Here is a 22,491-nt window from a genome sequence, read left to right on the forward strand (position 1 = left end):
CCAAAGCAAAAAGGCTGAAGTTTTCCTTTTTAGGCTCTTTCTCTTCCACGCGGAAATTAATAATAAAAAAGATCCAAACTTTGAAGATAGCGAAGAGCAAAAAGATAATCTCTGGCTCGATTTTTGTTGGAGTCCTTGATTCGAGCAAGTTTAAAGACTCGAGGGTTTTCTTCTGGATAACGTAATTAGATACTCGTGTAAGTGCAATTTCTCTCTTTTTCTTCTGTTTTATGGGTGTTGGTGATTTAGGGTTTTGCAAAATCGTTTTGTTTGCTGGGTGATTAAGCTTGGGTGATTTAGAAAGACGAATTAGATCAAGGAACTTATTTCTTGTTATGAGTCAATTTGGGTTTTAAAGATTCAATTTTTGATCAGAATATAATCTAATTGTTGTGTGTTGTTACTCGTAATGCAGGTTTTCTGAAAGGGTCATCACTGCTATTGTCATAGCTTGAGAAAGGATCTATTTTTAATATCAGTGATATTGGTATCTATGAGATTTGGAGTAGTTGTTTGGAGGAACGTGTCCTCTTGCTTGATGTGAAGATTGCTTCTTGTTGTTTGCTGTTTCTTAATGGAGTGGAGGGGAATCCTCTGCTCGTTGCTTTTTATTGTTTCCGTGGGAGAGTCGTCAAGTAGATTTGGGATAATGTGGCATCCTAATCTTGGTGTTGATTCTGGACAATACTTGACTTGGCCAATCTTAAGTGCTAGTGTATTCGTGGTTATTGCCATCCTCCTCCCCATGTATCTTATCTTTGAGCACTTAGCTTCTTATAATCAACCAGAGGTTTGTTATTACTTCTTTAACACCCACTTTGTCGTATTCTCTTACTCATAATAAATGATACTGATTCATCTTTATGACTCTTCACTGACATTGCTATTATCGAATTGATCCATTAAATTGATAATATCACCATCATCAGTAACTAAGCATAACGCTTTCTCTTGTAAATTACAGGAACAGAAGTTTCTTATTGGACTTATTCTGATGGTTCCTGTTTATGCCGTGGAATCGGTAGGTTTAATAAGTTACTATATACTTTAATCCTGTATTTGTAGTGAAATTTCCATTAAGATTTGTGTTCAGATATTTTTCTAATTCGGGGTTTCTTATAATTTCCGAGCAGTTTTTGTCTTTGGTGAATTCAGAAGCAGCTTTCAACTGCGAGGTGATTAGAGATTGTTATGAAGCTTTTGCACTCTATTGTTTCGAGAGATATTTGATAGCTTGCCTAGGTAATGCTTATATAACCGTCAAAGTCTGTATCCATAGCTTCTGAGTCACTGACTATGATCTTTTGGGCTTCAAATAAGCAAGTGGTTGATTATTGAAGCCATACTTTATTCAGTTAAAAATATATATATTTGGAATCTGTTGACTTTTGATTATTTCTCAGTTATAATTTACAAGTCTATTTCTTCTCTATATCCGCAGATGGAGAAGAACGTACAATTGAATTCATGGAACAACAGACAGTTATCACCCAGAGTACTCCTCTTCTAGAAGGCACATGTTCTTATGGGGTTGTAGAGCATCCCTTTCCAATGAACTGCTTCGTAAAAGATTGGAGTCTTGGTCCTCAGTTTTATCATGCTGTGAAAATTGGCATCGTTCAATATGTATGTGTAGTCAATACTTTCTCTGGACTATGGCCTATGATGTATTTCTGTGCTTCTACTGACATAAATATTCTGCTGCAGATGATACTGAAAATGATTTGTGCTCTGTTAGCAATGATCCTCGAAGCCTTTGGGGTTTATGGAGAAGGGAAGTTCGCATGGAATTATGGGTAATCTCTTGTTTCCTCCCTTTTGAAATGTATTTACTATATCTTGATTTTAACATGGTCATCGACAAAATATCTGATTTAGTGATAATGTTGCCTCATTGCAGATATCCATATCTGGCTGTAGTGCTCAATTTCAGTCAAACATGGGCATTGTATTGCCTTGTACAGTTCTATAATGTCATCAAAGATAAGCTAGCACCCATAAAACCACTGGCCAAGTTTCTAACATTTAAGTCTATTGTATTCCTCACCTGGTGGCAAGGTATTATTGTTGCGTTCCTCTTCTCTATGGGACTCGTCAAAGGGTCTTTGGCTAAGGAACTGAAAACGCGAATACAAGACTACATCATCTGTATCGAAGTAGTTTTCATAAAACTAATTGTTCCTTTTAAGTATCCATATTCAGATTGGTGTGAAAGTATAAACTTAAAATGTTATGTTTTTACAGATGGGTATTGCTGCTGTTGTCCATCTCTATGTGTTTCCAGCAGCGCCTTACAAGCGTGGAGAAAGATGTGTTCGTAATGTAGCAGTCATGTCAGATTATGCCTCTATAGATGTACCACCTGATCCAGAAGAGGTTAAAGATAGTGAACGAACAACTAGAACGCGGTATGGTAGACATGACGATAGAGAGAAACGCTTGAATTTCCCACAAAGTGTCCGTGATGTTGTGCTTGGGAGTGGTGAAATCGTAAGCTGGTTTCTTCTATAACGAATTTATTTATTTTCTTAACTGTTTTCTCATGCATAACCAAAAGTTTAATTTTATGTTGCTAGATTGTGGATGACATGAGATTCACAGTTTCACATGTGGTGGAACCGGTTGAAAGAGGAATAGCGAAAATAAACAGAACATTCCATCAGATATCTGAAAATGTGAAAAGATTTGAGCAGCAGAAGAAAACAACAAAGGATGATTCATATGTGATACCACTGAATCAATGGGCGAAAGAATTCTCAGATGTTCATGAAAACCTCTATGATGGAGGGAGTGTGAGCGACAGCGGTTTGGGAAGCACAAATCGGCATCACCAGTCTAGAGTCTCGGGATTGTGGACTAGAATGCGAAGGTAAGAAAAACAAAAGGTGGTGCAAGTGCAAACGAAGCTGAAACAATTCTGAAGATGCCTTTTTTGTGGAAGTCTCATCTTCGTCACATCTAACAAAGAAGTTGTAGATTTATGGGATGATGCTTACTCTGCTGGATTTAAACACAGGTAACAACAGATGATGCTACTAACTAGTTTTCCTCTACCTTTACACAAACTTTATTGAGAAGTTAGATTTGTATCTCGTAATGACAGTTTCTTACACAAAAATAAAATAAAATACAAATTTGTCATGACTAATATCTTATGAAACATCTTCTCATATATTGTGTTTGTTCTCAATTCTGAACCCTGCCCACAACAAAGAGTTAAGTTTTTTTTTATTTACCCTACTGGGTCCTAAAGCTCATCTACCCGAAGAAACTGTACCCGATCCAACTTAACACAAGATGGTAAGAGTTTCTTATCGGACCCAAGTTCGATTTATAATGGGCTAAATTATATTCGAGCCCAAATCGTGACAGGGCCGACTCTTTTTTTTTTTTTTTTTGGGGAGAGATTAGCCCTAATTGAGAGAGCCGCTTTAAATAGTTGTTCATGGAGCGAAGAACAGAGTAGAGAAGATGAAGCTAACGTGGAACAAGAACCCTAAGAAACGATCTCGTTTGGTTTTATCGAATTTCCCGGATCTTCCTTTCGAGAAGGATGATTCTCTAGAGTCTCAATCTCATCTTCATTTTCGTGAAGATGATATTGATCGTAGACAAACTACCGATCAATTGGACTCGTCGGAGGTTGGAGGGAATCATCCTCGTGAGAATTTCGATGTCGAAGCTAAGAAACTCGCAGAGTCCATTAGAGCCCAAGGAGACAAGTTCGCTGAGGTAAACCAGCTGTAGCTAAATAAACCCTAAAATCTATAAAATTTAGGTATTTAAATTTCAGCAATTTGTGTACTTTGGTTCATCGGAAGGAGTTAGCATCACGTTGTTGTGATCACATTGGTGATGTGATCGTGGTAGATAAGTTTGAGTTGCATAGTGGCAGTCTTCCTTTGTTTGTTAACCCATATTTTCATGATTCGAGGCCTATTAAACCTCTGTTACATCTGCTTTTTGAAAAGTTGTCATTTTTCTGAAATCTTCTTGCCTCAATTTCCAACAGCAGATTCATCTTTCATTGGATGATCCGTTAGTTTTTGATAGAAAAAATGAGGTGGGAAGAAATTAAGACTGACTTCGAAATAGCCTTTAAAATAGGGGTTTATAGACCTCGAATCATATCAAACGAGTCTGCTACTATGCTACTGAAAACTTTATCAAAGAAAAGTAAGAACGACCTAAAGTGAAGGGGAAGCTTTAGTGAATGTGGAATGGAAAGAATACACATGAAAAGAGTCAGATTTAGTAACGAACTTGACGTTACGATCATGAAACAATTATATCAGACTTAGGGTTAGTAAGTTTGTATCTTCCAGAAAAGTTGAGACATTTTTCTATGCAACATGTTAGCATATGAAAGGCCTCAGGTTCATCATTCATGACATTTCTTGTAATGGTATAACTTTGTTTATGGAACTACTTAAGTGAATTCTCTTCTAGTTTTATCTTGTTTACTCATCGTGATATTGCTCTTGAAGGAAGGAAAATACCAGGAGGCTCTAGGGAAATGGGAAGCTGCTCTTAATCTTGTTCCCGAAGATGCAATCCTGCATGAACAGAAAGCACAAGTGTTACTTGAGCTTGGTGATGCATGGAAAGCACTCAAAGCTGCAACACGTAATGCGTGAAGCTTTTCTGTATTGTTACTTTTATTTATGTACAATTTAGGGTACGATGAATATTCTTCAAGAACCCTCTTAACAGTTCCTATGGTTTTCGTCACAGGAGCTACTGAGATAGATCCATCGTGGGCTGAGGTACTTATACGATGTTTCTCTTTAAGTTATTGATTCTGCATGGAAATATGGATGTTGAAAGCTTTCTTACAGGAATCTGGTTCCTTATTTGTTTGGCTAAACTTTTTCAAATTCGTTTTTCTTAGGCATGGACTACTCTTGGAAGAGCACAACTAAATTTTGGTGAGCCGGACAGTGCTATCAGGAGTTTTGAAAGTGCATTATTGATCAATGTGAGTTTCACGAAAAATCAAAATTAAGTTATACTATTATCACTTTTTATATTTCATTAGTCCCATAGAGATCTTAATTCGTGTTATTACCATTACACAGGCGGATTCCAGAGAGGCTAAAGACGATCTTAAAAGTGCAAAACAACTAATAAAGAAGAGAGAACAGCTTCAGACATCAGGACAGGACACCGACACTACACGATTTGTGGTCAACGACAAGAACATAGAGCCAAACTAATGAACCAGAGACTTGTACTGTGGTGTAGAGAAGAAATTTGTAGAGTACAATATAATAATAACAACAAAGCAAGAACGTTCTTCATCAAGGCAAGGACTTAGCCATTTGTCTGAGAAGAAACTTTTGAATCTTTCCAGTAGAAGTCTTTGGAAGCTCTTCCAGGAAAACCACATTCCTTGGAACCATATACTTTGGCAGCTTGGTTTTACAAAACTCCCGTATCTCTCTCTCAGTCACAGACCCGTCATGATACTTCAGGCTGACAAATGCACATGGAGTTTCTCCCCACATCTTGTCTGGCTTAGCCACCACAGCTGCTTCCTTAATTGCGGGGTTTGTGTACAGAACTGCCTCGAGTTCCGTGCTGCTGATGTTCTCTCCTCCGCAAATGACCACATCCTTTGATCTGTCTTTGACTTCCAAGTAACCGTCTGGGTGCATTACTCCAATGTCTCCGGTGTAGAACCATCCGTCTTCTCTCATACTTGCTGCGGTGCCTTCTGGGTCTTTGTAATAACCTAGCATGACCGAACCGCCTCTGAAGACGATCTCTCCCACAGTTGCTCCATCATGCTTCACGCTCTTCCCGGATATTGGGTCTCTAACATCGACTTCCGCGAATACTGCAGTTCTAATTCCTTGCCTTGATTTCTGTTTTGCTCTCTCGTCTGGTTCTAGACGATCCCACTCAGGCTTCAATGCGCACGAGACAACCAGACCGCCTGTTTCTGTCATCCCGTAACCGTGACTCACGTCGAAACCAAGCGCCTCAGCCTTGGAGATGACTGTAGCTGGTGGTGGAGCTCCAGCAGTCATAACCTTAACTGGGCTCTGAAGCGGTTTCTGGGCTGGGTGATTAGTCAACATGTTGAGAACCATTGGCGCAGCGCACATGTGGGTCACTTGATACTTGTCGATCAAGTTGAAAATAGTCGGCACATCAACTCTTGTGACACAGATGTTTCTGGCTCCCACAGCTGCTGTGGCCCATGTGTAGCTCCAACCATTGGCATGGAACATCGGCAGTGTCCACAGGTATACCGGACGGTTAGGCAAAGACCAGTCTAGCAAAGAGTTAATAGTGCTCATGAAAACCGATCTGTGGCTATGCACCACTCCCTTTGGGGACGACGTAGTTCCTGAGGTGTAGTTAAGCACCATTGGAGTCCACTCGCTTTTAGGACGTACCCACTTGAACCTCAGGTCTCCTCTCTCCATAAACCCTTCGTACGTGTCAAGAAAATCCATATCAGCTGATGAAGATGATGGCATGTCGTTTCCGTCGTTGAGTATGACGAGACGAGGTCTCTCATCCTTGGGCAAAAACGAGACAGCTTCGAGGACTAAAGAGCTTGAGTGATGGTCAACAAACACGAGCTTGGATTCGCTGTGACGTAGAAGGACGGAGAGTGCATGAGCGTCTAAACGTGGGTTGATGTTGTTGAGGACTGCGCCTGACATCGGAACTGCGAACTGAAGCTCGTAGACAGATGGGACGTTTGGACCAATAACAGAGACAACTTGGCCGCGGTTGATTCCGAGGGAAGCGGAAGAGAGAGTTGAAGCTATACGGAGACATCGAGAATGAGTTTCAGACCAAGTATGAACAGTGGTTGTGTGGAGGAGTGAAGGAGAGTCGCCGAAGACAGAGGCGGCTCGTTCTAAGAAGCCAAGAACAGTGAGAGGACATGAGTTTGAAGCGTGTGGGAGTAAAAGTTCCATAGTCGAATGTATTGATTTTTTCTTTTGTTATGTTTTCAACTTCTGATGGTGCATTGGTGAAATGAATTATATATTTTTCCCGATGTGCTTAGGTAGAACAGAAATCATTAACTTGAAATATTTTATTTTGAACTTAGGCTGCTTGGGTAATACATTTCTCTTTTTTTGGGCTCAACAACTAATTAGCTTAGGCTTCTTGGCTAATACTTTTTTCTTTTTTTGGGCTCAACGGTCATTTTTTTCAATTATCTAAGTATTGAACCATCTATTGAAGTGGATAATACCGATTATAGAAAAAGATTGATCGATTGTTTGCCCCCAAAACAAGAAAGATTGAGAGATTTATTTTGATTGATTTGAACATCTAATAGTAATAAGTGAAATCTTATGTTATTTAACTACTGTAAATATTTTAGTTAAAATCTTATCTTGTTCGATGAATTAATCACATGTTATATATACCCTTACGGTCTATGGTTGGTCGGCCTCGTAACAATAATACTCATTAAGCTTTTTTTTGTTGTTGTTTGAGTTTTTACTCGTAAGATATTGTAGAATAGATTAAATTTATAAGAAAATTATCCGATGAAGCATCATCTCTTTGGTCAAGAATCAGTTCATTATAATGTTAAACAAAGTGCAAAATCAGCAGATCAAAAGGGCACTGTTGATGAAAAGAATTTACTCTTAGAAGAAGGTTTACCCTTCAGAATCCTTTGTCTTGCTTTCAAAAGTTAGCAACCAAACGAAAACAAATTTGTGGAGAAGAATCAAATATTAAAGTGTTGAAAGTTAGGTAGATGAGACAAGAAGCTGTATTTTGCTTGTTTGCTTATCAATCCAATCCTTCATTTGATGGATTGGAATGTCATCTGTTCTTCATCTTTCAGTGTGTCAGCTGCGTTTAGAAGCATGTCCATTCCTCCTACGCTTTGATCCAATTCTCCATTGTCTTTACTTTGCGGTTTGCCTTGGAGATTCTTGGGTTTTATTCCTTTCTGTTTCTGCACCGTCTCCATCTTCTTCTCAAAAGCCTTTCGTGCTTTTTGGACTTTAAGAATTGCAGCTTTACATGCTGTGCAAAACCATTCTCCATTTGGAACCGATTCACATGGAGGTCGCATGCAATAGATGTGATATGCATCATCACACCCATCACACAAGACGATTTTATCATCATCCTTGTCAGTTAGGCAATTTCTGCATAAGCATGACGAGCAATACCAACGGACACCGTGTAGTTTTATTTGCCTTGAAGTCAAGCACCTGATGTGGTAATACTTGTGTGGGCAAAAAGGGTGATCACATGTTATATACTTTCCGCCACTATCCACCTTTGTTCCACAGGTCCTACAGAGTTCAGAATCTCTACTCATCTCTACGTGGTGCACCTCATGATTCATGTTACAGCTTGAATTCTCTTCAGATTCGTTCGAATCCTCTTTGCATTCTGTACTCGTATCAACAGATCTGTTATCTGTCTTCATCATCCCTTGGGTTTTCATTTTTTCACACACTACACAATTCTCATGAGGTGATCCGATTCCCTTAGATGTACAGTCTAGACAATACCAACTGTGTGTTGGCATCCCTTTCCCACCAGGTTGTGCACACGAGACATGGTACATATCTTCACAATGATCACATGCTAAACAGTCTCTTGCCTCTGCCTTCTCTCCACATAGCTTGCAAATGTCAGAAACACTGTCATTTCTGATGTTCTCTGCATTAGGACAAGGCTTCGATTCCCCAGTGTAGAACTGCTTCAACTTCCAGATTTTGAAATAAAGAAGATATTAGAGGATTGATGGATAAAGTTATAATAAGATAGCACCTTGAAGAAGATCATTTATGCCTGACCCTCACCTGTTCCTTATAGGAGGTTCTTGAAAGCTCTAAGAGACTATTAGCAAGAACAGCCATATCATTACCAACATCCTGCATTTTTTGCCAGACCTGAAATCAGTAGTTAGGTTTAGTTCTATGTCTACCTTCAATCTAATGCATAATATGTACTGAAAACACAACCACATTCGTCAAGCTAAGAGTTTGTGTTCAGCTTCCGAACTACGGCATCAGACTATATTTTTCACAATGAAAAGAATAAGAAAGACATGATAATCTGTTTTCATGCATATTTATCTTAGACTAAGCATGATTTCCACTAATTACCTCTTGGAGATCCGTTGAAAAGAGCAGAGGTGAACCTTCATAAACACCCTCTTTCATCCTGGTGTCTATCAGAGTTCTGCTCGTAAAATCATCAATCTTGACCCCTTGAAGATTTTCGGAAAGTAACCTATTTAGGGATGCAAACTCCTTTGAAGCTAAAACATGGGACAGAACATGCTGGCAACCGGCTGTCACCGTCTCATGATTGGTGGATTCACTTGATGGTTTATTTGGACTGGGAGGCTTCGGGAGTTCACCAGTAAGATGGGTTCTTATGCTAAACCTTTCATAAGAGACAGACTCCTGTGAAGAAATTTAATGAAAAAATTAATCCAAAACAAGAAAGAGCTAACATGTTTTAGGAGCATATTCATGAAAGTAAATCATGAACACATGAGTTGATCACACAAATATAACCTGAGACGAAGTTCAGGAATGAATGCATGATTTAGCAAACTCTAGTCAGGTTTTCAATAAGCACAGTATTAACAGCACATATGGATTTTACTACTATTTGCAAAGCGTTTCCTGAAACATAGCTATCACACACTAGACACCAATGTAGCCTGAACAAAATGAAGGGAACAGATATATAATCGCAAAATTGTTACTTGAATAGCCATACGAATATAAGCAGAAATGACCCTTCTCTTTAGCTCCCTCAGCAACATGCTGAGTAATTGAGGCCCAATATTCACTATTGAAGCAACTACCCAACCATCACTAGATTTATAGAGATCCTAATATACATTACTTAGCCAAGGCTCTAAAATAAACCAATAAACTAAATTCACAAAACATATAACAACTGAGGTGAGCGAAAGTTGCAAAATGCTAGCAACTACATATACTCCAGCATTTTAAAACCAATCACAACAAGAGGTGGTACCATAATAGAAAAAGGCATGAAAAGTACCCGGCTTTCTGAGTGACTAACACCTTCCATGGAAAATCTATCATTTTCCGAACATTTATTAGCAGAATAAGATCTCCCAAGTTTTCTCCGCTTATATGTTTGTATCTTCTTACTATCTCTGGAACTAGCATTTGCAGAATTAGCCATAGCACCACATCCTGCACTCCAATTATTCAATGCTTCACTTTCCACCAAACCATTTGGCTGATTATGCTCTGTACCTTTACCATTACTTGTCGCCTCCTCCATGAACATCTTAAACAAATGTTTTGATCCTCACACAGTGGAGCTAGGGTTTCACCAATCTTCCATCCTACAATAGACAAAACAGAAACTTGAGTCCTTATATAACCCACAAACGAAATCTCATATGGAAATGTTGACCATTGGTAACAAACTATCAAAATGTCTTCGATTTTATCACCAAATAAACCATCTAGAAATTAGAAAAAACAATATCATTCCAACAAAAAGCGATGAAATTGAAGACTTCTCTACCATAATTTCATCAGAAAACAACGAATTTCTAGATACGGAAACTTCAATGGAGCTTTATCTAGACACTACAAAAGACGGAACAAAGCTAAATCCAAATTCAAACCTCTAGCGAAAAAACCGACAAGAGGGAAAAAGAGAGTAAAACCGTACCAGTGTGAAGAAATCTGCGTAAAGAACCGACGAAGAGCAAACCCTAGAAATTTGAGGAAGAGGATTGATTTACCGGCTCTCGGAGATTAAGACTCGCCGGTGGTTCTGTAAATCCCGGCCTTTCTTATCTTTGAATCATTTTTAAACTTCCGCGTCCCTTAACCGGTATATTTTTCAACTTGGATCTGAAACCGGTCAAAACCGGTAATCAGTGACGCGAAACTGACACGTGGAAGTAGTAATAAAAACCGCGCCGGAGACTCACGGTGACGGAGTCCACCACAGTAACAGATTCGTGATGTGCACGTGCTTTTAGTTATTCCCTGATCAAAGAGTCACAACCGTCGGATCTCAACTTTAGCAATCCAACGGTTATAACTGAAAGACACCCACCATTCTCTGTTTCTTTATTTCACACTTCTCTCTGTTTTTTTTTGTCTGAGAAAATGAATCTTTTTGTTACTCATGTGTTAAAGTAGCTCAAGTGTATTAACACTCTTCATTCTTCAACAATCAAATCAACAAACAAATAAACAATAATACAATTATCAATTTATCACTAAGAAGAACTGTCGCTTTGAGCAGACTTATCATCACATTCGATTTCGTATCTTTTCTTTTTCTTTTCCTCATATCCGTTTATCGCAGATGAGAATCCTAACGCTTGCGTGGGGTCCTTCCCCGGTATCATGAACACCAGCAGTCCAACCGATGGCTTTAGCCACTTGCTGAAGTTGGTCCATCAAAGACAGTGAATCCCTTATGTAAACATGTCCTCCTGGTCTCAACATCCGGTCCATCTCCAGCATAATGTTTGTTATGTTGCACCTATGTTCCACAATTCATTACCCCAATCAAGTTCCTGACCTTTATTTTTGGATTCAGGATAAAAAGAAAAACGAAGTTTAAATCTTTTTACCTCTTTTTCTCAACAGAGAAGAGAAATGCAGCATGTATCAGATCATAGGTTCTTGGGTAGGTGTCAAATGGCTCACACCTAGAGGAAGTAAGTGAAAAAAGCTTTAAATGTGATCTTGTGTAAGTTAAAGTTATGTGGGATTAGAAGCAAAAGAGCAGAAGGTTATCAGTCTGTACCAGTCGTGCATAGCCCCTTGTAGTCCACGGTCATAAATAACTGGCAAGGTGTTGAATCCGCTAACGGGAACAATGTTCATAACCCAACAGTCAAGCCCCAGATCGTTTAATGCTGCTGCAAACCTACCAAAATCAAGAAATACTAGATCAAATAAACTTTGGTAAGGCAGAAACAAAAAAAGGGTGTGATTGATGGTTACCCTCCAAAACCAGCTCTCATGTCCAGAACATTCCTCAGTTTGAACTCCTTCCAGCGGAAAACCCGCACATAACTCTCTACTACTTCTAACCAAAATCTAGACTCTGCCTTCATAATTTCCTTTCGGGATATGTACGCATCCATTTGAATGCTTTGTAGCCTCTCTGGCGGATCATGAAGACGTGCAGGCCATGTGGAGACATTAGCCCCATAGCCATTATCAGGTAATCGGGTGATGCACGGTTTCATATCTACATACCTGGAACAGGAAACCATAACCACAAAGTTGAGATTTTTAGAAAGTTTTAATTGAAAAGCTGAGAATTTGGTGGTTCTATCATATAATGTCTATGCAAGAAGGCTCAAAACTATTAAAAAGAAACTAGATTTTCAGATGCATATATGTACCAAACATCATCAGGATCATCATCAGGTCTGCACAAAGGAGGTTTTGTTCCAGCTTCGCGACTGACATAGCAGCTGTTGTTTAGAGGCTTCCTCCACACAGCAATATATCCCTCTTTCTTGATAAGCTCCCAACAGATTCGATTCGTAAGGTCTAACATTTCTGAAAAAGATAATCAAAGCGCAGAAGCAACACCCATATTTTAGTTAAACTCCATAGCAGACAAATTATTTTGTTGAATAATATACAAACCTTTCCACTGCTCTTGCAAGTTATCCTCATGTTTGTAAACGGGTTGTGCAGCCCAAACAAAGTAGCCTCCTGCTCTAAGCATTCTATTAACTTCAAGAAGAAGTATCCCATCTGTGTAATTCATAGAAACAAAATGCTGTAGTCACTTACTATGCTAAAGCTCAAATAACATTAGAGGAGAAGCAAAAAGCCAGAAATTAACCATCGCGTGTCCAATTAATTCTGCATCTGGAACAATGAATCATCTCAAAAGACTGGCTTGGATACAACAACCTCCGTGTGGCAAAGACAGCCACCATCGCAGGAACACCACGCTCCAATGCAAACTGTATCTGATTCTCATGAACATCTTTTGGTGCTACAGACAAGGTTGTCGTGTTACGCTGCATCAAAAACGCACCAAAGCTCGCCACACCACAGCCAATGTCCAAAGCAACACGGGTGCGTGATCCAAATGTAATATCAGGAATCATCTGCAAATTTCAATCTAAGAGAATATAAGATCAACACAAAAAAAAACAGATTAGCCAATACACCAAAAAAACAGGTAGGAAGAATCAAAAAACAAACCTGGGAGATCTGGTCTAAGTACTGATCAGCTCCATGGATGAATTGAGTTCCACCTCCAGGGAAAACAAACTTATCTTTCTCTCTTCTAATCCAATTTTGACCTCCTTTATCTTCCACTAAACGTGTATGAGGCACATTATTGAACCATATCTACAAAGCACAAATCAAAGTTAGTGACTTTACACTTAAGGCTTAGATAAAGGTAAGAACTTGATCACACTATTTCACCTTGTCTCTGCTCTGTGGCCATTGGATTGGTTTCTTATAACCATCTGGAGGTGGAATCAAGCAATCTAAGCTCTGTTTAGGACAATGTCTCTCGTAATTTTCTCCTCGATCTGTATTGTTCAATCTCTTTATCTCTTCTTCGTTGTCTAAGCAAGGAATGTAATCTATCTTCGTCTTGTCACACAATTTGAGTTTCTCAATCTGAAAACCGACTTCCGGCGATTCTTTTTCCTCAACCGACGAATTTCCGGTGGCTGATTTAAGCTCGTCGATGGAATCTGGATCGAATCCGCCGATTTCGAAGGAATCAGACATGGCACCATTCTCGTTGATGATACCTGTTCTCACCACTGTCGGTGGAAGCGGAGGAGGTGATATTTTGAGACGAGGACGCGGTGGAGGAGATGGTGCCACCGCCGCGACGGATGTTATGTTGGTTTGAATAGCTTCGGTGACGTTTGAAGAAGAGGAGATGGGAAAAGGAAGAGATGGATAAGAGAAGGAATCTGAGAAGTGATTGAAGAGAAAAATTGTTGAGATTGAGAGAAACGCAAACGCAATCAATTTAACCAATCTCGGAGTTTTGACAACGTCTAATCCAACGTCGGAGAGTTTCATGGCGGTTTAAAACGCCGGCGATCTGATGATCGCTACAGAGTAAATTACAACAGATCGAGCAAAACAGAGAGAGAAAGGTGGTTCCTTTTTTTCTTTCAGAGAGACGGCGAGGAATTGATGAAGCAGACGCTGCAGACGCCGGCGACGGTGGAGAGACGTAGGAGAGTGGAGGTTGAGACACGTGGATGTGGTGGTGCGGAATTTGATGTGAAGAGAGTGAAGGGACGAAACTCGACGAGTCGCATGAAGACAATGAAACAGAAGAAGAAAAAGAAGAAAGTGTACAGATTAAGCAAAAAATAAAAAAACGTATTATAAACCTAATTAGTACCTATAATTCAAGTTTATAGCATAAGGTCTCTATTTTTTTATGATTTGCTTACATTCCCCTAATGGAAATAAATTACAGGTTTTGGTCAAGACAAATCAGAAACTAGTGTCTTTTAAATGTGGATTTTAAAACTTTTTAATTTAACTGTTAGAAGATGAGATTTTATTTATTTAATGTGATGGTTGAGGATCTAAATTGAATGACAAGTTTCAGTTAGGTATTGTGTTGACTTGCTGACTTTAAGAGAGAGTATGGTATATCAACCACATGCTCACGTGCTTTAATTTACAGAGTGCATTCGTACCAATAAAATATCAATTCAAATTTTATTTTAAACTATGATGAAAATAATATAAAAAACTTAAAAATCTTTTTTTCTATAAATGAAAACCTTTATACTAGTGGATGAGTAATGGAATTTATACAGAGGATTGTATTTAATAAAATGCTCTTAGACTTATTGATTCTGCTAGGTAAATAGAGAAGCTCTTCTCATTTAGCACCATTGCTAAATGGACCTTTTTTGTGTGTGGTAGCCTTATTTTTTGTAAAGGCCATGTTTATGTTTAGAATAGAATTTTGTAAAGGCCATGTTTATAAATTAATAAGAGGATAGAAGTTGGAAATAATCTCAACTGGGCCAAAAAGCCTTCATTTCGGCCCATTTATAATACTTTGGAATAGAGATTAGATTCTTAATATTTGTTATTACATATTTGAGCGCGTACTTTAACGGTACGGAACACCGTATATCGTGTTGGGATCATGCATTTATGGTTGCTTTACTACTTCCGGTGACTGGCGACTTCGACGAGCTTTATGGTTTACCGTCAAATACGGTATAAAAATTCTAGGGTTTTCTTCTAATCGGAAAACTTCCTCGAGAATTGTTGTGAATTTGGGTTCTTCGTCTCTACTTAGAAGCTGGATTCGTTATTTGGTTGGCTCTCCAACAACAAATTTCAGGTAAGTAGCGAGACCAAAGATTTCAAATTTCAGTCTTCTTCTTCTGTTTCCTTTCCCTCTCGTTACAATTGGGTTCTCAATTTCTAACTTACATTTGTTTATTTGTTCTTTAAATGTTGGAATTTCGTGAAAAGACCCGAGCTTGAGTTTAGTGGACTGTTTTGTACTACTTTGTGAGACTAGGTTTGATTGATTTGGTAATTTCTTTGTGGTTGAATCAACCAGATCTGGTCGCTGCAAATTTCAAATGTGAAGAAAAGTTTGGTCGTTGGTCAATTTTTCTTCGTTTCCCAAGTTGTTTTTGTTTCAGGATCTGGTAGAGTTATATAGCCTGCTAAGTTGAATATGAAGAGGAAGCCGAAGAAGTCTGCCTGGCTTAAGACTATTGCGAAGAAGGAAATTATTGAGATTGAGTCTGATACAGACACTGATGATGAAGTTGCTGCTACAAAGTTGGCTCCTTTTGGTGAAGAGAATGCGAAGTCTTCGGTGAAGATGGAAATAAAGACTGAGTCAAACATAGATGAAGTTTGTGGTAAAATGATGGATCTTTGTGTTGAAAGGAACGCGTCAAAGGATGATGCTTTAGCTAAGAAGAACCCGAAGAAATCTGCTGTGGCTAAGACCATTTTGAATAAGGAAATCATTGAGATTGAGTCTGATACAGACACAGATGAAGTTGGTCCTAGAAAGTTGCCTCTTTGTAATGAAGAGAATGCATCAGGGGATGATGTTTTAGCTAAGAACCCGAAGAAGTGCTCTGTGGCTAAGACGATTGTGAAGAAAGAAATAAAGATTGAGTCAAACATAGATGAACTTGGTGGTAGATTGCTGGTGAATGCATCAGGTGATGATGTTTTAGCTAAGAAACCGAAGAAGTCTGTGGTGGCTAAGACCATTGTGTGGCAGGAAATAATTGAGATTGAGTCAGCCACAGACACAGACACAGATGAAGTTGGTGGTAAAACGTTGTCTCTTTGTGGTAAAGTGGATGCATCCGGGGATGATCTTTTAGCTAGAGATGGCAAAACCAAAAGAACCAACCTGCAGATTGTTTGTGTTGATGATTGCGATTCCGGTTTGGTTCATGATTTGGAATATAAAAAGTACTTGGCACATTTTAGTGAAACGCGGAATGTATATTTGCTTGAGGACAATGTAAGGGGTAGTTCTCCAGTGCGTATAATGTATCATGAAGCACCTGACAGGAGTTTAAGAAAAGCAGTAGAAACCGAGAAGAGTAAAGCAGGGAGAAAGCCAAAGTCTCCTACCATTTCCAGTGTATCTAAGAGGTTGAAGACTGAGGATGGTAGAGCAGATCATAAGTCGATTTCGAGGACTGTCTTAAGGACCAAAGAAACCCAGCAAAAGAAAGGAGATGATGTTCGACGTGGAAGGAGCTCTATCGAAGTAAAGCCTAGAAGTTATGTCAGAGACACCAAAGAACGGAACGGAGATGCTCGACGTGGAAGGAAGATTTCTGTGGCCAAGAACACTATCGAATCAAAGCCTACAAGATATGTCAGAGACTCTCAAGAAAAGAATACGAGAAATGATGAGTCTCAGACAATTTTCAGAGCTTCAAAGAGACTGAAGACTGAGATTGGGAGAGCAGATCATAACTCGATTTCAAAGACTAACCCAGTGGTTAAAACCAAAGATATTCAACGAAAGAACCGAGAGGCTTTGCGGGGAAGGAAGATCCATGTGACCAAGCACAATAATGAATCGAAATCTAGAGGTCATGTCATAGACAACTTATTTCACAGTTTCAAACCTTCCAAGAAGGAGAATGAAATGAGCTTATCGTCAGTGGAAAAAAGCTATTCATATTACACAGCTTTTCTAAGAAACTCCATAAGAAATTCCGTTACCATCTTCAATTCGGGACAACAAGTGAAACCTATGAAAGATGCAGTGTGTTTGTCTGATCCTGATATTATTGCAGTCAGTAATCACCCCTTTCCGGATGGAGGCAAATCCCCATTTGAGGCAACAAAAGACGGCAAAGTGATAGTATGAATACCTTCACTCTCTCACTACTATTTTGAAATCTGTCTTTTCTGATTCTTTCTAATTTTCTATGTTGACATTTTTCATTTTGTTATACTGTGTTCCAAGGATCTGGAAGATGGTATTAAACCTGATGATATATTCAACTCTTCGTTTAGCAAGAAGCTAATGGAAATTCTCAGAAATCCCTACGATGAAAAGGAATTCTTGAGACTCTATAATGAAGCATCAGTCAAGAGACCGTTGACTAAGTCCAGGCAATTACGAGATGGAAGAGAGATTGAATATTATTGTGACGACCAGTTTGCCCTTTCATATCTCGAAAAGTATACAGGTACATTAATTGAAACGACTTGTTAAATGTGTTCTTGTGGACGTGTGTTGTGTTGAACTATCTCAAAGATAACCGTTTAGCGAATAAATAAGTTTGTGCCCTACATAAAAGGTTAGCTTGAGACTCAGTCAACTAACTCTAAGTCTCTAGGGGGAAGCTTGTTGAAGGCGTTCTTACATTTATGCTAATCATACATCTTCAATTGGATATTCACACTTGTTTGGATCTGCTTAGTATTAGAATCTGAGTATTGCCAAAAGTGGTGTATTCCATTCATGATACTCTCTTGGTGGGATTTCCGGTAGTTTTACCTTTGCTTTCCACTGAACATATACTCCGATTGCAAACATATTGAGTTTACTTTGGTTTGATTCTGCAGATTTCAACAAGACGTATCATCGTTACCGGAAGGATCTTCCTAGAGCTTTGAACCTGTTGCGCGGATTTTTCTTTTATTTAGAGGTGGAGTTTTCTGTTTCATTGATTTTTCTTTTTTTGCTACAACATGTGCAAATCGTTGTGAGTGTGCATTGGTCTCGTGAAACCCTCTTGTTACTATCAAACCTTATGCATTATTTTATCAACATAACAAAATGAATGTAAGAGTCGTTTGCGCCATGGATTAAAATGTCTTTTGTAATTTGCTTCTTTTGCAGAACATAGTTCTTGAAGGTGCATTCAAACCCTGGCTGCATGAAAAACGTTTGACAAAATTTGTGTGTTGATACTAGAGGGTGCATAGATATTGTAGGCAACAAGTAACGCGGCACTGCACTGCACTGCTCTTAAAGTACATCTCAAGGCTTCTTTTAGGTTTCACTGTATTGTGGTAGTAGTTTATGAATTCATGTTAAGACAATCAGCAGAACTTTTTTTTCCTTGCTCACAATTACAAGCATTTCCATTTCGTTTTTATTACCACTGCTATAAGTATTTGCCCCCAAAAAAAGACTTAACCTGAAATTACAAAACACACCCCAAACAATTTGTAATCTACAATTACAACACTAAAAGGTGAGAAAGGAGGCTAAAAAGAACCCCACAAATCCACCACCCACCCATTTCCACAGAACCCTCTTCATATGTACACACACTACACAAATAGTTTCAGTAAAAATGGGCATTTAGTCGAAGCTCGAAGAACGGCTTGTCCTACCTTTTAGATAATCCTCAACAGAGACACCTTGCTCAATGCTTCCCATGGAGATTGAGTCATCTTCAACATCAAGAAGTGCTAAGTTAAGGTGTGATTGCAAGTTAGATCTTTGGCATTGCTCATCTTTGAGCATCTCTGACTCCTCTGATGAACTATTCACTTGCTGCATTGCCCACTCAAGCGTGTCTTCATCACCTTTAAGTAGCTTTAATACCTGCATCATTACACATTCTTCAAGATAGCTACATAGAGCTAAGATGTAAAAATACTAGAGGGTAAAGAAATTTGACTTACGATGCTCATTTTCGGTCTAGCTTGAGGACTACGTCGAATACAAAGAGTAGCAGCTAACGCCATCCTCTGCATTTGGTCATCATTATTGTTGTTGTTATCCCGCAAACTCGGGTCTAATAACTGAGAATACTTTCCATCATCTAGAATTGGTTTGGCCTGTATATGAACATCATACATACTTGTTTTCAATAAGAGTATAGAAAAAGCTTGGTTTTGACTTAATTGGTTTGCAGTTGTACATACCCACATGACTAGACTCTCTTGTCCCTTTGGACATCCGCTGCTAATCGGTTTTCTTCCCGAAAGTAACTCGAGGAGAACAACGCCGAATGCATACACATCTATCTTATCATTCACCTTACCATACATGAAGTACTCTGGAGCCAAGTATCTGCACAAAAACAGAAGATTAGCACAAGAACATTTTCAAGAACTTTCATGAAACATTACCCAAAACCTAGAGTACTTCATACCCAAAAGTTCCCGCGACATCAGAGCAGATTATGTGTGTCGTAGATATAGACGCCCACCTTGCAAGTCCAAAATCAGAAAGCTGGGAACAAGGTTTAATCATCTTTTTAGTATTCTTGCGTTTTTGTTTCTTCCTCTTTGATATATGAAAAACCAATAGAATTTGTTTTTTACCTGTGGCTCAAAATCATCAGATAATAGTATGTTTGATGACTTAACATCTCTGTGGATGACGGGTTGCGAAGCAGTATTATGCAGATAGTCCAATGCCTCTGCTACTCCCACAGCCACTTTATACCTCTCGCTCCAACAAAATGCAAGCGGATCTTTCTTGTTTCCTGGGTATGAAACCAAGCATTTGTTAGATCCATGATCATAATAAGTATCCCTGAGTTGCTTTAAAAGGCAAAGGGCTTGTCTAAAAAGTACCATGAAGGTTCTCTTCAAGGCTTCCTCTTGAGAGATAATTGTATACAAGTAAAAGGTTATGGTCTTCAAAGCAAAATCCTAAGAGGGAGATAATATTCTTATGGTGTAATGTTGTGATGATCTCAATCTCAGCCACGAAGTCATTCAAGACATCTTCGGTTTGCTTGAGAATCTTCACAGCAACCACTCTTCCATTGGACAAACAACCTCTAAAAACCCGGCTGCTGCCTCCTTTCCCAATAAAATTATCTGACATCACATAAGATCTCTTAGTTATAAAAGAGGAGGCTTGTGAAAATTCAAGAACTATAAGCGTGTCATCCATATATAAAGGAGAGAAGGACCAACCAGCGGAGAAATTCGATGTCACTGAAACGAGTTCCTTGTACTTGAAAAACCGGCAAGTTGAAGAGAACCTCTCATAAAGTCCCTCTAATTCCTCTGGCAATTTTCTTGGACTATTGTCAGGAATAGACTTGTTGGTGATAGAGTTGATACCAAATGGAACAAGTGCGTTTAAGGTTGACAAATTATCTTCAGAAGAATCATAACCAAGTTGCTTAGTATCCCTAGGAGGAAGCTTCAAAGCCCATTGAACTACCGGTATCTTATGAGGAGTAACAGATTGTCCTAATGTAGAAACAGCACGACGAAGCAAAGGCCAACCTGGTCTAGGTTCAGGCAATTTCCTAACCAACATAGTTACAGAACCGCCTGAATCTTCTGAACCATTCACAGGCACAATCTCCATTGCTTTGTTGCACTCATCATCATCTTCACTCCTATCAAAATCTGAAGCTCCAGACAACTTTCCAGGAGTAGTTGTATCGTTCGGAGACAAAGAATCAAAACCACAAACCGAGCAATTCTCCAAACGAGCAGCCGCTAAGACTTGCCGTAGATTCTGGCCACAGGCTTGATCCTCCTCCTCCTCCTTAGAGTTAGAATCTTCCTCAGAATGGCTAACTACTTTAGTAGTCTTATTCAATGTAACAGATCTCTGAAGCACATTCAACAAAGTAATCCTCCGAACATCTTCCTTTCCTATATAACCAAACCCAATAACAGTTTCTTCAACCACTAACACCAAAAACAAATCATTCAGATACAAAATAATGTAGAAACTTGAAGAAAAAAGGTCAAACCTTGAGATTGATTAATGGTAGATGATGGAGAACCTTCCTTTTGGAACAAGATTTTACCATTGTTTACAGCAATAACCCAACAATCCTTTGATAGTTTCTTCGCTATGTACTTAGCTACAGAAGCTGATGAACGAATCGCGTGGTGACTTTTTGAAATCCCAACTAAAACTTTCGTTGCAGAAAACGATTTCGCTTCCCTAACTAAAATCTTTCGAGCAGAGGAACCACGACATAGCTTCAGCTTCAGATCCACCTATAAAGCGGAAAAATTCAACATTTCGTTTCTCTTCTGAAGAAGCTAAAGAAGTAAGCAAACTAGCAAAGGAACAAAATTGAAAAAATCCAGACTTTGATCTTATTTTACCTGTTTCAAATTGCAGAAACCTTCATAAACGTCAAGAACAGAGTCGAAAGTTCTAACCAGAGAGAGAAGCGAAGAGTTCCCTGCGCGATCCACAATCTCTAAACAAAACCCAAAACCGAAACTTTTGTGTTAACAAAAACATAAAAATCAAAGCTTTTTGGTAAGAGAAATTATATTAAGGAAAAGCTCAGAAATGTAACCATTTCCAAGGATATGAAGAGCGATCACAGTATCACCAGGCTCAGCGACTTTAACCAGAGCCCAAGTGAGTAACTCTCTGCTCGGAGCGTCAAGCTTCACGCCGACAAGAATCGTACGGCCACCACATCCTTCCTCGACGGAGCTCTGTTTATCTCCGCCGGTTTCTATCATCTCTGATTGTTCTGAATTTTGATTTCAAGTGTGTCCTTTTATCCTCCTGACGTGTGCTTCACAAAGACAAAAGAACATCGTTTTTAAGGATTTATATAACCAAACAAAGACAAGATCTTTCTCTCTCTCTCTATCTACCTGCAGAGACTTAAGTTTTAACCGCAGGTTTGGTTTTGCTTTTGCTTTTGATGCTCTCGTCGTCACAAAGAAAGAGAAGAGCAGCCATCTTATTAGATTTTCATTTTCCTTTTTCTTAAAACCCCACTTGTACTTCTTTTTTTTAACTCGCTTTTTTGTAAATTCATTTGTTTTGCAATTTTGACATAGTCTTACTATGGCATTGAATCACAATGACAGATACAGTTATGTTCTTATTAATTTGCTAAGGTTAATAAATTATCAAAACTTAAATGTCTCTGCTTTCTCCTGAAAAGCCGTACAAAACTACTATGTATGTGGAAATAGTTGGAACGTTGATTGTATGGTTCAGTTCCCTACTTTAGAGCTTAAACTACTTTAATCATTATGCTAAAATAGTTTAGATTAAAAATATATATATTGTTTTTACAGCAAA

At 38.8% G+C, this 22,491-nt stretch overlaps 7 protein-coding genes and 1 non-coding gene across 11 annotated transcripts; 4 read left to right on the forward strand and 4 right to left on the reverse strand.

Moving 5' to 3' along the window:
* The first annotated feature begins 16 nt into the window (after positions 1-16).
* AT1G77220 (organic solute transporter ostalpha protein (DUF300)) lies at positions 17-3,189 on the forward strand. Of its 2 annotated transcripts, NM_106371.3 has the most exons (9): positions 17-197; positions 416-790; positions 965-1,021; positions 1,134-1,242; positions 1,442-1,626; positions 1,708-1,796; positions 1,901-2,156; positions 2,245-2,490; positions 2,577-3,189. In NM_106371.3, the coding sequence occupies exons 2-9, from the start codon at positions 575-577 to the stop codon at positions 2,871-2,873; spliced, it is 1,455 nt and encodes a 484-aa protein (NP_565152.1). In that variant the 5' UTR covers positions 17-197; positions 416-574; the 3' UTR covers positions 2,874-3,189. The 2 variants fall into 2 exon arrangements, with proteins under 2 accessions (NP_565152.1, NP_001320456.1); NM_001334770.1 differs by having other exon boundaries at positions 1,901-2,490.
* A 273-nt stretch (positions 3,190-3,462) lies between these two features.
* AT1G77230 (Tetratricopeptide repeat (TPR)-like superfamily protein) lies at positions 3,463-7,111 on the forward strand. The gene is made up of 5 exons (NM_106372.2): positions 3,463-3,732; positions 4,488-4,626; positions 4,735-4,766; positions 4,892-4,978; positions 5,079-7,111. The coding sequence occupies exons 1-5, from the start codon at positions 3,472-3,474 to the stop codon at positions 5,214-5,216; spliced, it is 657 nt and encodes a 218-aa protein (NP_177847.2). The 5' UTR covers positions 3,463-3,471; the 3' UTR covers positions 5,217-7,111.
* MIR402 lies at positions 3,863-4,171 on the forward strand. Its single transcript, NR_139960.1, has one exon. It is a non-coding gene; the product is annotated as a microRNA ath-MIR402 precursor (primary transcript).
* AAE2 (AMP-dependent synthetase and ligase family protein) lies at positions 5,301-7,132 on the reverse strand (the record flags this gene model as incomplete). Its single annotated transcript, NM_106373.2, has 1 exon — positions 5,301-7,132. The coding sequence occupies exon 1, from the start codon at positions 6,936-6,938 to the stop codon at positions 5,301-5,303; it is 1,638 nt and encodes a 545-aa protein (NP_177848.1). The 5' UTR covers positions 6,939-7,132.
* A 386-nt stretch (positions 7,133-7,518) lies between these two features.
* Positions 7,519-10,817, reverse strand: AT1G77250 (RING/FYVE/PHD-type zinc finger family protein). Its single transcript, NM_106374.4, has 5 exons — positions 10,675-10,817; positions 10,027-10,339; positions 9,111-9,413; positions 8,805-8,894; positions 7,519-8,707 (listed from the first exon to the last, which is right to left on the reverse strand). Exons 2-5 carry the CDS (start codon positions 10,279-10,281, stop codon positions 7,787-7,789), a joined length of 1,569 nt encoding a protein of 522 aa, NP_177849.2. The 5' UTR covers positions 10,282-10,339; positions 10,675-10,817; the 3' UTR covers positions 7,519-7,786.
* Positions 10,818-11,054: 237 nt separating this feature from the next.
* AT1G77260 (S-adenosyl-L-methionine-dependent methyltransferases superfamily protein) lies at positions 11,055-14,451 on the reverse strand. Its single transcript, NM_106375.2, has 9 exons — positions 13,425-14,451; positions 13,197-13,346; positions 12,829-13,099; positions 12,627-12,737; positions 12,377-12,536; positions 11,970-12,227; positions 11,770-11,892; positions 11,594-11,671; positions 11,055-11,502 (listed from the first exon to the last, which is right to left on the reverse strand). Exons 1-9 carry the CDS (start codon positions 14,040-14,042, stop codon positions 11,304-11,306), a joined length of 1,968 nt encoding a protein of 655 aa, NP_565153.1. The 5' UTR covers positions 14,043-14,451; the 3' UTR covers positions 11,055-11,303.
* A 644-nt stretch (positions 14,452-15,095) lies between these two features.
* Positions 15,096-18,729, forward strand: AT1G77270 (uncharacterized protein). 2 transcript variants are annotated; one of them, NM_001334771.1, is made up of 5 exons: positions 15,096-15,339; positions 15,474-17,355; positions 17,461-17,686; positions 18,066-18,148; positions 18,343-18,628. In NM_001334771.1, exons 2-5 carry the CDS (start codon positions 15,685-15,687, stop codon positions 18,409-18,411), a joined length of 2,049 nt encoding a protein of 682 aa, NP_001321743.1. In that variant the 5' UTR covers positions 15,096-15,339; positions 15,474-15,684; the 3' UTR covers positions 18,412-18,628. The 2 variants fall into 2 exon arrangements, with proteins under 2 accessions (NP_001321743.1, NP_177851.2); NM_106376.5 differs by having other exon boundaries at positions 15,112-15,339; positions 15,650-17,355; positions 18,343-18,729.
* Positions 18,341-22,165, reverse strand: AT1G77280 (kinase with adenine nucleotide alpha hydrolases-like domain-containing protein). Of its 2 annotated transcripts, NM_001334772.1 has the most exons (11): positions 22,056-22,165; positions 21,746-21,973; positions 21,546-21,643; positions 21,182-21,434; positions 20,385-21,080; positions 20,037-20,285; positions 19,782-19,945; positions 19,610-19,689; positions 19,380-19,527; positions 19,137-19,292; positions 18,341-19,056 (listed from the first exon to the last, which is right to left on the reverse strand). In NM_001334772.1, exons 2-11 carry the CDS (start codon positions 21,915-21,917, stop codon positions 18,811-18,813), a joined length of 2,262 nt encoding a protein of 753 aa, NP_001319394.1. In that variant the 5' UTR covers positions 21,918-21,973; positions 22,056-22,165; the 3' UTR covers positions 18,341-18,810. The 2 variants fall into 2 exon arrangements, with proteins under 2 accessions (NP_001319394.1, NP_001321002.1); NM_001334773.1 differs by having other exon boundaries at positions 21,746-22,165.
* Positions 22,166-22,491: the final 326 nt, after the last annotated feature.

The sequence above is a fragment of the Arabidopsis thaliana genome (genome assembly GCF_000001735.4).
Source record: "Arabidopsis thaliana chromosome 1 sequence".
NCBI classification, from domain to species: domain Eukaryota; kingdom Viridiplantae; phylum Streptophyta; class Magnoliopsida; order Brassicales; family Brassicaceae; genus Arabidopsis; species Arabidopsis thaliana.